The 13,921-nt window shown below is 59.2% G+C and overlaps 2 protein-coding genes across 2 annotated transcripts in view; both read left to right on the top strand.

The window, feature by feature from the left end:
- Positions 1–1,599: 1,599 nt before the first annotated feature.
- Positions 1,600–8,687, top strand: SMO (smoothened, frizzled class receptor). Its single transcript, XM_082784757.1, has 12 exons — positions 1,600–1,968; positions 4,313–4,518; positions 4,653–4,862; positions 4,972–5,144; positions 5,231–5,450; positions 5,549–5,672; positions 5,749–5,841; positions 6,021–6,129; positions 6,258–6,443; positions 6,735–6,883; positions 6,979–7,113; positions 7,203–8,687. The coding sequence occupies exons 1-12, from the start codon at positions 1,638–1,640 to the stop codon at positions 7,772–7,774; spliced, it is 2,508 nt and encodes an 835-aa protein (XP_082640883.1). The 5' UTR covers positions 1,600–1,637; the 3' UTR covers positions 7,775–8,687.
- Positions 8,688–13,407: 4,720 nt separating this feature from the next.
- AHCYL2 (adenosylhomocysteinase like 2) overlaps positions 13,408–13,921 on the top strand; it is a 62,253-nt gene continuing 61,739 nt past the window's right edge. Inside the window, 2 exon segments of the mRNA XM_082784761.1 lie at positions 13,408–13,627; positions 13,629–13,887. Of these exon segments, the coding sequence (XP_082640887.1) occupies positions 13,473–13,627; positions 13,629–13,887 (414 nt within the window). The 5' untranslated portion in view covers positions 13,408–13,472.

The raw sequence follows: 13,921 nt of genomic DNA, 5'->3' as shown, positions 1-13,921 counted from the left end.
AACCCAACTTTTCTCCTCAATAGAAGTTCCTTCACCCCCCAAGCCCCCTTTTCTCTCCCCAAAACCCCCATTTCTCACCCCAAAAGTACCCCCGCCCCTCCCCACCCCACCCCCCCCCCGCTCCCTCCAAAACAACTTTTCGGTCCCAAAACAGCGACTTCCCGTCTCCAAAACGCCGCCTTTTCGTCCCGAAAACAAACTTTCCCAACTTTTCGTCCCGAAAACAAACTTTCCGCACCAAATTTTTCCCTGAAAAAAAAAAAAAAAACAAAAACAAAACAAAAAAAAAGAACAAAAAACCAACAAAACCAAAACTTTTTCTTTCCACACCAACTCCCCTCCCCAAAGCAGTTTCACCCCAAAACCCCCTTTTTCCCCTCAAAACCCCTTTCCTCCCCAAACCCCCTTTTTCTCCAAACCCCCCCTTTTCCCCCCAAATCCCATTTCCTCCCCAAACTCCCCTTTTTCCCCCCAAACCCTCTTTCCTCCCCCAAACCCAACTTTTCCCCTAAACCCCACTTTTTCCCCCCAAACACCCTTTTCCCCCCCAAACCCAACTTTCCCCAAATGCCCCTTTCCTCCCCCAATCCCAACTTTCCCCCCCAAACCCAACTTTTTCCCCAAAACAGCACTTTTACCCCCAAACCCAACTTTTCCCCTAAACAGAACTTTTCCCCCCAAACCCCCCCTTCCTCCCCCAAACCCAACTTTCCCCCGAAACCCAACTTTCTCCCCCAAACCCAACTATTTCCCTGAAACAGCACTTTTTCCCCCAAACCCAACTTTCCCCCCCCAAACCCAACTTTTCCCCGAAACACCACTATTTCCCCCAAACCCACCTTTTCCCCCAAACAGAACTTCTCCAAAACCGACCTTTTTCTGCCGATCCCAACTTTTCTCCAAAACAGAGCTTTTTCCCCGAAACCCAACTTTTTCTCCCAAACCCCCTTTCCTCCCCCAAACCCCCTTTCCTCCCCGAAACCCAACTTTTTCCCCCAAACCCAACTTTCCCCCGAAACAGAACTTCTTCTCCCAAACGGAACTTTTTCCCCCAAACCCTTTTTCCTCCCCGAAACCCAACTTTTTCCCCCAAACCCAACTTTTCCCCAAAACAGCCCTTTTTTCCCCCAAACCCACTTTTCCTCCCCAAACCCCCTTTCCTCCCCAAATCCAACTTTTTCTCCCAAACCCAACTTTTTCTCCCAAACCCCCTTTCCTCCCCGAAACCCAACTTTTTCCCGAAATAGAACTTTTTCTTCCCAAACCCACTTTTCCTCCCCAAACCCCCCTTCCTCCCCCAACCCCCCTTTCCTCCCCGAAACCCAACTTTTTCCCCCAAACCCCCCTTTCCTCCCCGAAACCCAACTTTTTCCCCCAAACCCCCCTTTCCTCCCCGAAACCCAACTTTTCCCAAAACAGCCCTTTTTTCCCCCAAACCCCCTTTTCCCCCCCAACCCCCCCTTTTTCCCCCAACCCCCACCTCTTCCCCCAACCTCCCCCCCTTCCCCCTTCCCCTCCCCACCTCCCCCTTTCCCCTCCCCTTCCCCTTTCCCCTCCCCTCTCCCGGTGCCTCCCCCCCCGGGTCCCTCTCGGGCGGGGGCTCCTGGCGGGGCCGGGCCGGGCCGGGCCGTGCCGGGATGGCGGCGGCGGCGGCGGCGGGGCCGGGGAGGCCCGGGAGGGGCGGCGGGGCCGGGCCGGGGTCGCGTCGGTGGCGCTTGGGGGGCTTCCTGTGGGCTCTGGCGCTGGGTTCAGCGCTGGGAGCCCCCTCCCCACGCCGCCCACCCCCGTCGCCCCCTCCCGGGAACGCCTCGGCCCCCCCCGAGCGCTGCCGGCGCCCCGCGGCCTGCGAGCGGCTGCGGGTCGGGGCCTGCCTGGGCTCGGCGCTGCCCTACGCCGCCACCTCCACGCTGCTGGCCGCCGACTCCGCCTCGCAGGAGGAGGCACACGGCAAGCTGCTGCTCTGGTCCGGTACGGGGGGGGGGAAATTTGGGGGGGAAATCTTGGGGGAGTAACTCTTGGGGAGTAACTTTTGGGGGGTAACTTTTGGGGAGTAACTTTTGGGGAGTAACTTTTTGGGGGAGTAACTTTTGGGGAGTAACTTTTTTGGAGGGTAACTCTTGGGGGGTAACTTTTGAGGGGGTAACTCTTGGGGAGATAACTTTAGGGAGTAACTTTTTGGGAGGGTAACTTTTGGGGATAACTTTTTTGGGGGTAACTATCTGGGGGGGAACTTTTGGGGAGTAACTTTTGGGGAGTAACTTTTGGGGGTAACTTTTTGGGGAGTAACTTTTGGGAGGGTAACTTCTGAGGGAGTATCTCTTGGAGAGGTAACTCTTTGGGGGGGTAACTTATGAGGGGGTAACTCTTGGGGAGATAACTTTGGGGAGTAACTTTTTGGGAGGGGTAACTTTTGGGGAGTAACTTTTGGGGAGTAACTTTCTGAGGGGTAACTAACTGGGGGTAACTCTTGGGGGATAACTTTTTGGGGGGGTAACTTTGGGGGGTAACTTTTGAGGGGGTAACTCTTGGGGAGATAACTTTGGGGAGTAACTTTTTGGGAGGGGTAACTTTTGGGAGGGTAACTTTTGGGGATAACTTTTTTGGGGGTAACTAACTGAGGGGTAACTCTTGGGGGTAACTCTTTGGGGGGTAACTTTTTTGGGGAGGTAGCTCTTGGGGGGGTTACTTTTGGGGGATAACTTTTTGGGGGGTAACTTTTGGGGGTAACTAACTGGGGGTGTAACTCTTGGAGGATAACTTTTTTGGGGAGTAACTTTTGGGGATAACTTTTTGAGGGGTAACTTTTGGGGGGTAACTCTTTGGGGGGTAACTTATGAGGGAGTAACTTTTGGGGGGTAACTTTTTTGGGGGTAACTTTGGGGAGTAACTTTTTTGGAGGAGTAACTTTTGGGGATAACTTTTTTGGGGGTAACTTTTTGAGGGGTAACTAACTGGGGGGTTAACTTTTGGGGGGTAAGTGACTGGGGGGGTAACTTTTGAGGGAGTAATGTTTTTGGGGAGGTAACTCTTTGGGGGTTAACTTAGGGGGGTAACTAACTGGGGGTGTAACTCTTGGGGGGTGACTTTTTGGGGAGGTAACTTTGGGGGGATGACTTTGGAGGGGTAACTCTTTGGGGAGTAACTCTTGGGGGTAACTGAGGGGTAACTCTTGGGATAAGTTTTTGGGGTAACTTTTTGTGGGGTGACTAACTGGAGGGATAACTTTTTGAGGGAGTAACTTTTTTGGGGGGTAACTTTTTTGGGGAGGTAACTCTTGGGGGGGGTAACTTTTTGGGGGGTAACTGGGAGGGGTTGACTTTGGGGGCAACTTTTGGGGGTGTAACTCTGGGGGGCTAACTTTTTGGGGGCATAACTTTTTTGGGGGTAACTTCTGGGGGTGACTAACTGGGGGAGTAACGCTTTGGGGAGTAACTAACTGGGGGGTAACTTTTGAGGGTAACTTTTTTGGGGGAGTAACTCTTGGGGTAACTCTTTTGGGGGCAACTAACTGCAGAGTAACTTTTGGGGGTGTGACTCTTGGGGGGGTAACTTCTGAGGGAGTAACTTTTTGGGGGGGTGATCTTTGAGGGGGTGACTAACTGGGGGGGTAACTCTTTGGGGGGTAACTTTTTTGGGGGGTAACTTGGGGGTCGATATACTATAGGGGGTCACTATAGAGAGGAGTGTTATGGGGGGGCACTGTATGGAGGGGGACACTGTAGAGGGGGGAGCACGGTACTATGGGGGGGCACCATGGAGGGGGGTATGGGGAGGAGGCATCATGAGTGGGGGCATTATGGGGTGAGCACTATAGAGGTGGGCTTTGGGGGGGCCATCGTGGAGGGGGGAACACTACAGAGAGGAGTATTATGGGGGGAGCACTATGAGGGGCACTATAGAGTGGGGAGCACTGTACTATAGGGTGGCACTATAGAGAGGATCATTATTGGGGGGCACCATGGAGGGGAGCACTATAGAGGGGGGCCCTGTGGGGGGGGGTTACTATAGGTAGGGGCACTGTGTGTATGGGTTATTGGAGGGGGTGGTGCATGGGGGGACAAGGTGTAGGGGGTGGGTGCAGTATGGAGAGTGGTATAGCAGGGGACTGGGCTGGGTGTGGGTACAGGGGAGCTGTATAACGGGGCAGAACGGGCATGGTATATGGGGGCGGTATAAGGGGGGGGCAACACAAATGGGATCAATATTGGCAGGGGCACGGCACCCACGGGCGCTACAGGGGGGTGCCGAGCTGAGCACCGTCCCCATCCCCATCCCGTCCCCGTCCCCATCTTGTCCCCGTGCCACCCCCCAGGCCTGCGCAACGCCCCGCGCTGCTGGGACGTGATCCAGCCCCTGCTGTGCGCCGTCTACATGCCCAAGTGCGAGGACGGGCAGGTGGAGCTGCCCAGCCAGACCCTCTGCCAGGCCACCCGCGCCCCCTGCACCATCGTGGAGCGCGAGCGGGGCTGGCCCGACTTCCTCAAGTGCACGCCCGACCGCTTCCCCGAAGGCTGCCCGGTAAGTTGGGGACACGGGGGGCACCGCCGCGACGCCTCCGTGTCCCTCGGAACCCAAACTGAGGGTTGGGGTGGGGACGCCGTGCCCCTTCCTCCTCCTCCTCTTCTTCCTCACGGTGCCACCGCCTGCTCCAGAACGAGGTGCAGAACATCAAGTTCAACAGCTCGGGGCAGTGCGAGGCGCCGCTGGTGCGGACGGACAACCCCAAGAGCTGGTACGAGGACGTGGAGGGCTGCGGGATCCAGTGCCAGAACCCTCTTTTCACCGAGAAGGAGCACCGCGAGATGCACGTCTACATCGCCGCCTTCAGCTCCGTCACCATCTTCTGCACCTTCTTCACCCTGGTGAGCCGCGCCGCCGCCGCGGGGTTGCGTGAACACCACGGATGCGTCCCCAAAAAGTGGGCTGGCCACCCAGATGTCCTTTTTTTTTTTTTTTTTTTCCCCCTTCCAGGCCACGTTCGTTGCAGACTGGAGGAACTCCAACCGCTACCCCGCCGTCATCCTCTTCTACGTCAACGCCTGCTTCTTCGTGGGCAGCATCGGCTGGCTGGCGCAGTTCATGGACGGCGCCCGCGACGAGATCGTGTGCCGCGCCGACGGCACCATGCGCCTGGGCGAGCCCACGTAGGTTCCCCCTTCATCCCCATCCAAATTCGTGTCCCTGCCTCGTGTCCCCATCCCGTCTGACGCCCCCCGCCTCCCCCCCGTAGCTCCAACGAGACCCTGTCCTGCGTCATCATCTTCGTCATCGTCTACTACTCGCTGATGTCGGGCGTCATCTGGTTCGTCATGCTGACCTACGCCTGGCACACCTCCTTCAAGGCGCTGGGCACCACCTACCAGCCGCTGCTGGGCAAGACCTCCTACTTCCACCTCATCACCTGGTCCATCCCCTTCGTCCTCACCGTGGCCATCCTGGCCGTGGCGCAGGTAACGGGGCCGCCGGGCCGTGGAATGTTTTTTTTGGGGTGGTCGTGGTGGTGGTCGCGTCCTGCTCACCCCTCATCCGTGGTCCCAATTTTTACCAGGTGGACGGTGACTCCGTCAGTGGCATCTGCTTCGTGGGCTACAAGAACTATTGCTACCGTGCCGGCTTTGTCCTGGCGCCCATCGGGCTCGTCCTCATCGTGGGGGGCTATTTCCTCATCCAGGGTAGGTGCGGGATGGGGCTGGGGGCACCGTGGGTGTCCCCCCACCGCCACCTCACCGCCACGTCCCTTTGTCACAGGGGTCATGACGCTCTTCTCCATCAAGAGCAACCACCCCGGGCTGCTGAGCGAGAAGGCGGCCAGCAAGATCAACGAGACCATGCTGCGGCTGGGTGAGGGCGGCACCGTTTCTGGGGGAAATTCGTGTGGGAACGGGGACGTTGGGTTCCCCGAACCTAAACTGCCCGATCCTGCCCGCCCAGAGGTGGGACAAAGCTGCGTGGGTGGCGGCGCGGCGTTTTTGGTAGCCTCGAGGTCTGGCTGAGCTGGGGACTCCCAACTTCTCTTCCAGGCATCTTCGGCTTCTTGGCCTTCGGCTTCGTCTTCATCACCTTCGGCTGCCACTTCTACGACTTCTTCAACCAGGCCGAGTGGGAGCGCAGCTTTCGGGAATACGTCCTGTGCGTGGGACGGGGTTGGGGTGCTCGCAGCGCCCCTCCTCACCTCCTTTTTGGGGGTGCTGAGCGTCGTTGGGGCGGGGGGTCCCCGTCCTCACGGCCGCCGCTGTCCCCCACGTCTGCCCCTGCAGGTGCGAGGCCAACGTGACCATCGCCACGCAGACCAACAAACCCATCCCGGAGTGCGAGATCAAGAACCGGCCGAGCCTGCTGGTGGAGAAGATCAACCTCTTCGCCATGTTCGGCACCGGCATCTCCATGAGCACCTGGGTCTGGACCAAGGCCACCCTGCTCATCTGGAAGCGCACCTGGTGCAGGTGGGACCCCCGGGGACGTCACCCCGCGCCCCGTTTGGTGTCCTGAGATGTCAGAGGTTGTCCCCGGGCTCTTGTCCACCGGGTCGATGAGTTGTAGGGTCACAGCAGGTAGTGGGAGAGGAGCAGGGGGTGTAGGGCACGTCCATCCCGTTCCATCCCCAGCCCTTGGTGCGCCCCATCCATGTGGGGAGGGTCCCCGAGCCCCCAGATGCCACACCCGGGGTTCTGCGTGCCCCGTTCCACGTGGCCACGTCCCGATGGGGCCACCCCGTGTCCCCGCCGTGTCCCCAGGCTGACGGGGCAGAGCGACGACCAGCCCAAGAGGATCAAGAAGAGCAAGATGATCGCCAAAGCCTTCTCCAAGCGCAAGGAGCTGCTGCGCGACCCGGGCCAGGAGCTGTCCTTCAGCATGCACACCGTCTCCCACGACGGCCCCGTGGGTGCGTGCGGTGGCGGGGCGGGATGGGGCCACCTCCGGGGATGTCCCCGTTGTCCCCCCTCTTGACGTGACCCTCCGTTTTTCTTGTCCCCGCAGCCGGTTTAGCGTTTGACATCAACGAGCCGTCGGCCGACGTGTCCTCGGCGTGGGCCCAGCACGTCACCAAGATGGTGGCCAGGAGAGGAGCCATCCTGCCCCAGGACGTCTCCGTGACCCCCGTGGCGACCCCTGGCAAGTCCCTGGGGATTAGATTTGGGGATTTAAGGGGCTGGGGGGGGCAGGATGAGGCTGTTCTCACCCTCCCCGTGTCCATCCCGCAGTGCCACCAGAGGAGAGGGCCAACCTCTGGGTGGTGGAGGCCGACGTCTCCCCGGAGCTGCAGAAACGCAGCCGCAAGAAGAAACGGAGGAAGAAGAAGAAGGATGAAGTGTGCCCGGGCCCCGAGCACCACGCTGGGGGCTCCGTGGACCCCCCAGCCTCCAGCAGCGCCGTGCCTCGCCTGCCCCGCTTGCCCCTCCAGCCCTGCCTGGTGGCCGTGCCCCGCCGGGGGGGGGACACTTTTGTCCCCGCCATCCTCCCGGGGCTCGCGGCCGGCCGGCCCGAAGGCAGCGTGGCCGGGGGGCCGTGGGACGGGCGCAGCCGCAGAGCCATCGTCCCCCACCTCATCTCCAACCCTTTTTGCCCCGAAAGCGGGTCCCCGGAGGACGAGGAGAGCCCCGGCCCCAGCGGCGGGTGCTGGCAGCACCACAATGGGGGGCCCCGCTGGCCCCCCCAGCCCCTCCCCAACGGCGGGGGGACGAGGACTTGGGGTCGCCGCCCCGGCTTGGCCCCCATCCACTCTCGGACCAACCTGGTGGACGCCGAGCTGCTGGACGCCGACTCGGATTTCTGAGCCCGGCGAGCAGGGACGATGGTGTCCGCGTCAGGACAGCCTCCAGGGGACACGGCAGCTCGCCCCGCTGCACCGGGGGCCGGTCCCGAGCGTGGCCACGGGTGGCTCGTCCTCGGGGACGGTGATTTCTGTCCCCGTGGCACCCGGCCGGACTCGATGCACGGCCCACCCCAACGGGACGCCGGCAGAGCGGGGTCTGGCATCGCCGGGAGACGAGAAACGGGGTGCTGCTGGTGGAGCAACCCCCCTACAAGTCCCGTGGGGATTTGGGGACACAGCCTGCGCCCCCCGTGAGGGGCAGGAGCGGGCAGGACCCCCGGGACATCAGTCCTAGGTAGGTTAGGGTAGATTTTGGGGAGCTTCCTCCCGCGTCCCGGGGTGCCGGGACCCCGCTGACGCCCCCCGCTCGCCCTCTGCCCCCACCGCCCCACGGCTAGATGGTACGTAGAGCTTTTACACACTCGTGTGGTGCCAATAGGGATTATTTTTTTTTTTTTTTTACTACAACTATTTTTTTACTCTCTATAACACTCCAGGACGTGGCGGCCGCGTCCCCGCGGTGCTCACGGTTTTATTTTGGGGTACGCCCGTGGTCCCAAAGTGCCTTCCAGCTCCCGGGGTCGCCTCTCTCTGGGTGCAGCAACCCCCGAGCCAAGCTTTTTTTTTTATTTTTACTATTTTTTTAAAAAAAAAAAAGAACAAGACCTGGTTACAGCCATCCTGAGGTAGGAGGACGCCCCGTCCTCGCTGGTGCTTTGTATCCGCCCGTTAGCCCTGTAAATGTCTTGAGTGTTTATTAAATCCTGGTAGGCCCCTGGCTTTCTCGCTATCCTGGTGACCTCCACGGGTTAATTTTTTGCTGTGTAAAGCAAAACCCTCCTGTATCAGTATTAAATTTGCCAAGTTTCCATTCCCGGTGCCTGCCCTGGGCTTTTTTTTGGGGGGGTATTGAGTGCGGGGAAGCCTTGTGGGGTTTTTTCTTTCTCCTAAAAGCACTCCAGGACGGTGCCAGCTGCCCCATGAAGCTTCCCTGGGGATTGCCCCTGTGTAAATGGGGTGAAAATGGCAGAAATGGGGAAAGCTGTGAAACTAAGCAGGTTTTGTGGGCGCTCTTTAAGCGCAATGGGTCCTGCTCTGAAGCCCCCATCCTGGGCCTTTCGCCCCTTTCGCTCCAGGGGCTGTTTTGGGGGCACTGAGCAGGTTCCCCCGGCAGCAAAGTGGGGGATTTTGGGGGGCCCCTTGCCAGCAGATGGCACTATGGGCTAAAATATCCCCAAACCCGGGGGCTGGGTGGTCCCTTTGGGGTGCTGCTGGGTGCCCTGACCGCAGCGGGGTCCCACCGAGGGACACGTGTTTGGGGACAGATGCTGCTTTTGGGAACTGTCCTTTTTTTTTTATCTGGCTCAGGAGGGAGCCCACACTGTCACGTCCAGGGTTATGGGTTACCCAGCCCCCTGGTCCTGCTTTAAATTTGGGTGGAATTGCGTTTTCCTGATGGTTTTTGGTGCGTGGGACGGGCCGAGCTCGCTCCGCAGCCGTTGTGGGGCTGGGGCGTGCAATGGGAAGCCAGGGTAGGGCTGGTTTGTCTGGGGCTGAACGAAATGCTTCATTTTGAGGGATTTTTCTGTGGGTTTCATTTTTAAAAGAGAATAGCATCGAATCAAACGCTCCTAAGTGATAAGTGAAGCTAAACGTGTTGGGGCTGACCCCGATGCATCCCCCATGCAGCACACCAACCCCCTCCATTTGGCACATGGGCAGAAAAACTCATTCCTCAAGGAAAAACATCTCTTCTGGGACACATCGCATCTCCCTCACGTGGGGCTCCACAGCCCCAAAACGGGGGGATTTGCTCCAATTTCCTCCCCTCGCCTGGGCTTTCCCCGGGGGTCTCCGTGGCTGACCCGTTCCATCCACGTACCCAAAGCCTCCCTCGCGTCAGGGCTGGGACAGGGGTGCTGCAAGGGGAGAGGCAGAGGTTAGGAAAGGCTCCGAGGACAAATCCCCCTTTGGGGACATCCTCAGGGGGACGGGGAAGAGCTCAAGCACCCGCATTTCTTCATAATCCTTTCCCCTTCACTGACCAAAACGTTTCAGCCTCCTCTTTACCTTACGCAGGAGCAAAGAGCCCTTCCTCTCCCCCCACCTGCCCTCCCGTCGTGAAACAGCTTTAAAACCTTCCAGTTTTTGTTATTTCAAGCCCTTTCCTGTCCGGGTGGCTGTCGGGCATCCCTCCTGGCGGAGGCTGCGGGTAGCTGAGGCTGCGGAGACGTTGCCAGGAGGAATCGATAGCCGTGGTACAATCGGATGGCTCGCATCGAATATCCATGTGCCATCAGGCAGGAACAGGCTGAAATTCTGCCGTCAGGCACTTCTAGGCTGAATCATCTCCAGCCCGTCGAGCAGGAGCTGCAATTAGCAGAGCTAACGAAGGCTGCGGGCTCCTGTTGACGTCTGCTCTTAAATATACCCGGCAAGGCGGCCGCTGGCTGTCGGGTTTACAGCGAGAAGTCCCCCAGGGAGCTAAAAAGCGTCCACGTAAATGGATTTTTTTCCCCCTTTTTTCTCCTGGGGTGATGCTCGTGGCGTTGTGGTCGTGGAGGAGCCTTTGCCCTCTCTTAGCAGTGGCTGGGATCGGCTCCGTGCCAAGCAGCCCTGCCACTGCGCTCTGTCACGAGTGCCAGCACCCATGTGGCCGCTGCTTTTAGGACCAAACGCCATGGAAATGGGCAAATCCAGCCCGTGGAGGGCTGCAGATCCGTGCAGGATCAAAACTCGGGGTCTGCCTGGGCTTTCCTCTGCCTTTCCTTCTCTTACCACGCACTGAGGATGAGCCGTGCGAGGGAGCAGGACAAAACCACTGTGCCATTTCACCTGACGTTGTTTGTGCTCATCACTTGTAAGAGCAGCAGTTCCCAACCCTGGTTTTTTGGCTGTGCCGACCTACACGTGGCCCCAGGACGGGGAAAACCTTTTTGGGGCCGCGTTCCCCGGCACAGGGCCCAGCACCGCTGCCTGTCCCGTGTCCCCATCCCCAGCACCGCTCTGCCCCGTGCTCACAGAGCCCCGATTGTTCGAGTCTTGGAGCCCTCCCTACCCGCCGGCCTCTCCCTTCCTCCCCAATTTCCGCTCTTTTTCCAGATAAATCCTCCAGCACAGCCTGGTGCCGTGCGGCCGGAGCGCTGGCAACCCCGGGTACAACTCTCGTGCCCTGATATGATGGAGAAGCACCCAATTAGTGGCTACTAATTACCACTGGGGTGTTTGGCCGTGCTGAGATCACGCTGTGATTTTGCCAGCAGCTCAGCACCCCCAGGATGGGGCCGTGCTCCAAAAGGCAAGGGGGGCGAGCGACGCGTGGCTGGGTGCTGGTGGTGCTGAGCTGGGTGCCCCCATATCGGACATTTTCTCGTCTCGTCGTTCTCTCAGCAGCAGCACCGGGGGGATTTTGGCCCCCAGGATGGCACGAGACCCCCCCCTCAGGGCTGGGATGCTGCCGAAATCAGGGCTTCACATGGAGCCAGCTGACGGCTGTGCGGAACAGGCAGCACCGGGGAGGGATTTCCATCTGCTGCCACCCCAAATCCCTCCCCCAGCGGCTTGCAAAGAGTTTTGTTTTCAAAAGCCCCTTCTGAGAGCGAAAGCTGCCCGAGCCTGAGCTTTCTGCTCCGACGGAGAGGCAGGAGGGTGCCGTGAGCCCGATCCTGATTTCGCTCCGGCAAGAAAACGGGGTTATTTCAGCAAAGATAGGACTTTTCTGGGCGCTTTTCGTGCACAAAGCCCTGTGTTTCTTTAATTTCGCCCCCCTCACGCTCCTCCCGTCGTCCTCTCCGCGTTGCTTCCCAGCCCTCGCCTCTCCCCTGAGCATTTTCCAGTCCAGCTGCCACCCGGGCACGTAATGAAACCGTTTTTTCCTCCTCTCCCCGGTGGCTTTTTACCAACACAGCAGTGTGTTGTGCTCATGCTTCATCACCTGCTGACCGTGCTCTTCCTCTCAAAGCGTGAAATTCTTGGCATTGTCGAAATCCTGCAGGTTGCTTTGCCCTGCGCCAGCCTAACCTTGGCATTTCTGGTGGGTCCTGAAACTCCACGCGAGGTTGTGGGACTTGGTGGCTTTTTTCCAGGCTGCTCCGCACCTCTCCTGCCTGATCCCAGCCCCTTTGGTACCAAAAACCACGGGATCTTTTTATCTCCAGCCATCACAGCTCCTGTTCCTCCACTGAAAAGGCAACGTTGGGCTTTGCCCGGTGCTTGCACAGCCCCAAAATCCTTGATTAGAGGCTGAGCGATGAATAAGTTGACGTTGAAAAGCACAGACTGGAAATCGTATGGACTTCAGGGAAAAGAATAACTTAAAAATGAAGCTGTTGTGCTGCCGGGCTGTACCAGCCACCCCAACACGCAGCAGTGCCAAAACCTCCAGATTTGTGCCATTTTTTGGAGGAAAAAATAAATCAAAAAGCGGACTTTGAATGCAAAAGCAAGTTGGGGGTGGGTTGAAGAATGGGAAAAACAAGAAACCTCATAGAAAGGGCTGATTAAAGGGGATTTATCCAGCAGTAGATGAGCTACACCTCCGATTTGTGTGCCTCTGGAGCTCACGGTGTGTAAGGATGGGGTTGCAGGGCTGGGACTTTTAAATACCCAGCCATGCAGTCACCTGCAACACCGATATCAGCAGTGCTTGTGCCCGGAGATATCCCACATTAATCCTAAAAATGACACCAATAAAAAAAAATATTAAATAATAATAATAATAAAAAAGAATATTTTTGAGTTTCCCTTCCCTACGAGGAGCTTTCCCGAAGAACTGGATGCAGAAAACTGCAGATCGTCGCCAGCTTTTGTTACCAGGCTTTTGTTTGCTTGTGTGCACAAACGCTCCCCCACGAAGGGGGGATTTTTGGGCTCAGAACAGCAAATTTCCTGCCTCTCGGGTGCTGTCTGGGCTCCTGCTCCTTGGGGCTTTGTCGATGGCGGAGCTGCAGGCCCGGGAGCTTGGTGCTGGGTTTTTTGGCTGCTTGAGGTGGCCCAGGAGGGGAAGATGAGGGTAGCCCCCAGCCCCCCCCAGTCTGCCCAGGCCGTGTCCCAGTATGGACTGGGATGAACTGGGACCAGCCCAGGACAGGCCAAATCGTGGAGACCCAGCCTTGAGGGAGCACGGACAGCTTGGGGGGAGCCTCCCTGTGGTGAGGGGGTGCCACAGAGCGGGAGGCAGGGCTGCAGCGTGGGGAAAATCTTCAAAATTCCTCAAAACCACTAAAAATAACCGGGCAGAAATGGAATGATTCAAAACCGTGAAATATTCTAAACCGTGAAATATTCAAAACTGGGAAATATTCAAAACTGTGAATTAAAACGGACTTTTGGTGCATTTTTGGGAGGCTCAGCATGAGGGGGTGCCTGGCCTCGTCCCCCTCAGCGCCGCCATTCCTCTCCCCTTCCTCCTCCTCCTCCTCCTCCTCAGAACTACACCTCCCATGACTCCCCGCGCGGCCACCCTCCGAGGCTCGGCGCGCTGCCCGCCGGGACTCGTAGTCCCCGCGTAGCACCGGGCGGGGCGTGGCGACGGGCGGCGGGACTACAACTCCCAGCGTGCCCCGCGCGCGGGGGCGGAGCGGGCGGTCCCTGAGGAGAACCGGAGGCGGCGGCGGCGGCGGCGGCTGAGGCAGAAGCAGAAGCGGCGGCGGCGGCGGCGATGTCGGTGCAGGTGGCGGCCCCCGCCGTGGAGCTGAAGGAGCTGAGCATGGACAAAGCGGCTGTGGCGACCCCGTCGTGCCCCCCCGCGCCCCCTCCGTCGTGCTCGGTGCCCGTTACCGAGCGTGAGGCGGCCCCGGCGGCCGAGCGGCCTCCCCCCCCCCCCCCCCGCCGCCGCCTCATCCTCCGGTTGCCCTCCTCCCCCTCAGCCGCCCCTCTCGGCCGCCGCCAGGGCGCCTCAGGCCTCGGCCATGAAGCGCAGCGACCCGCTGCTGCCTCAGCACCGGCACCACCACGGCGGTGGCGGCGGTGACAATAACGGAGGAGGAGGAGGAGGGGGTGGCGGCTGTGGAGCGGCCGAGGCGCTCGTCAGCCCCGACGGCACCGTCACCGAGGCGCCGCGCACCGTTAAGAAGGTACCGGGGAGGAAGGGGTTAATGGGGGTACGGG

The sequence above is a fragment of the Aythya marila genome (assembly GCF_965140915.1).
Source record: "Aythya marila genome assembly, chromosome: 1".
Taxonomy (NCBI): domain Eukaryota; kingdom Metazoa; phylum Chordata; class Aves; order Anseriformes; family Anatidae; genus Aythya; species Aythya marila.
This window is presented reverse-complemented; position numbering and strand designations above follow the sequence as displayed.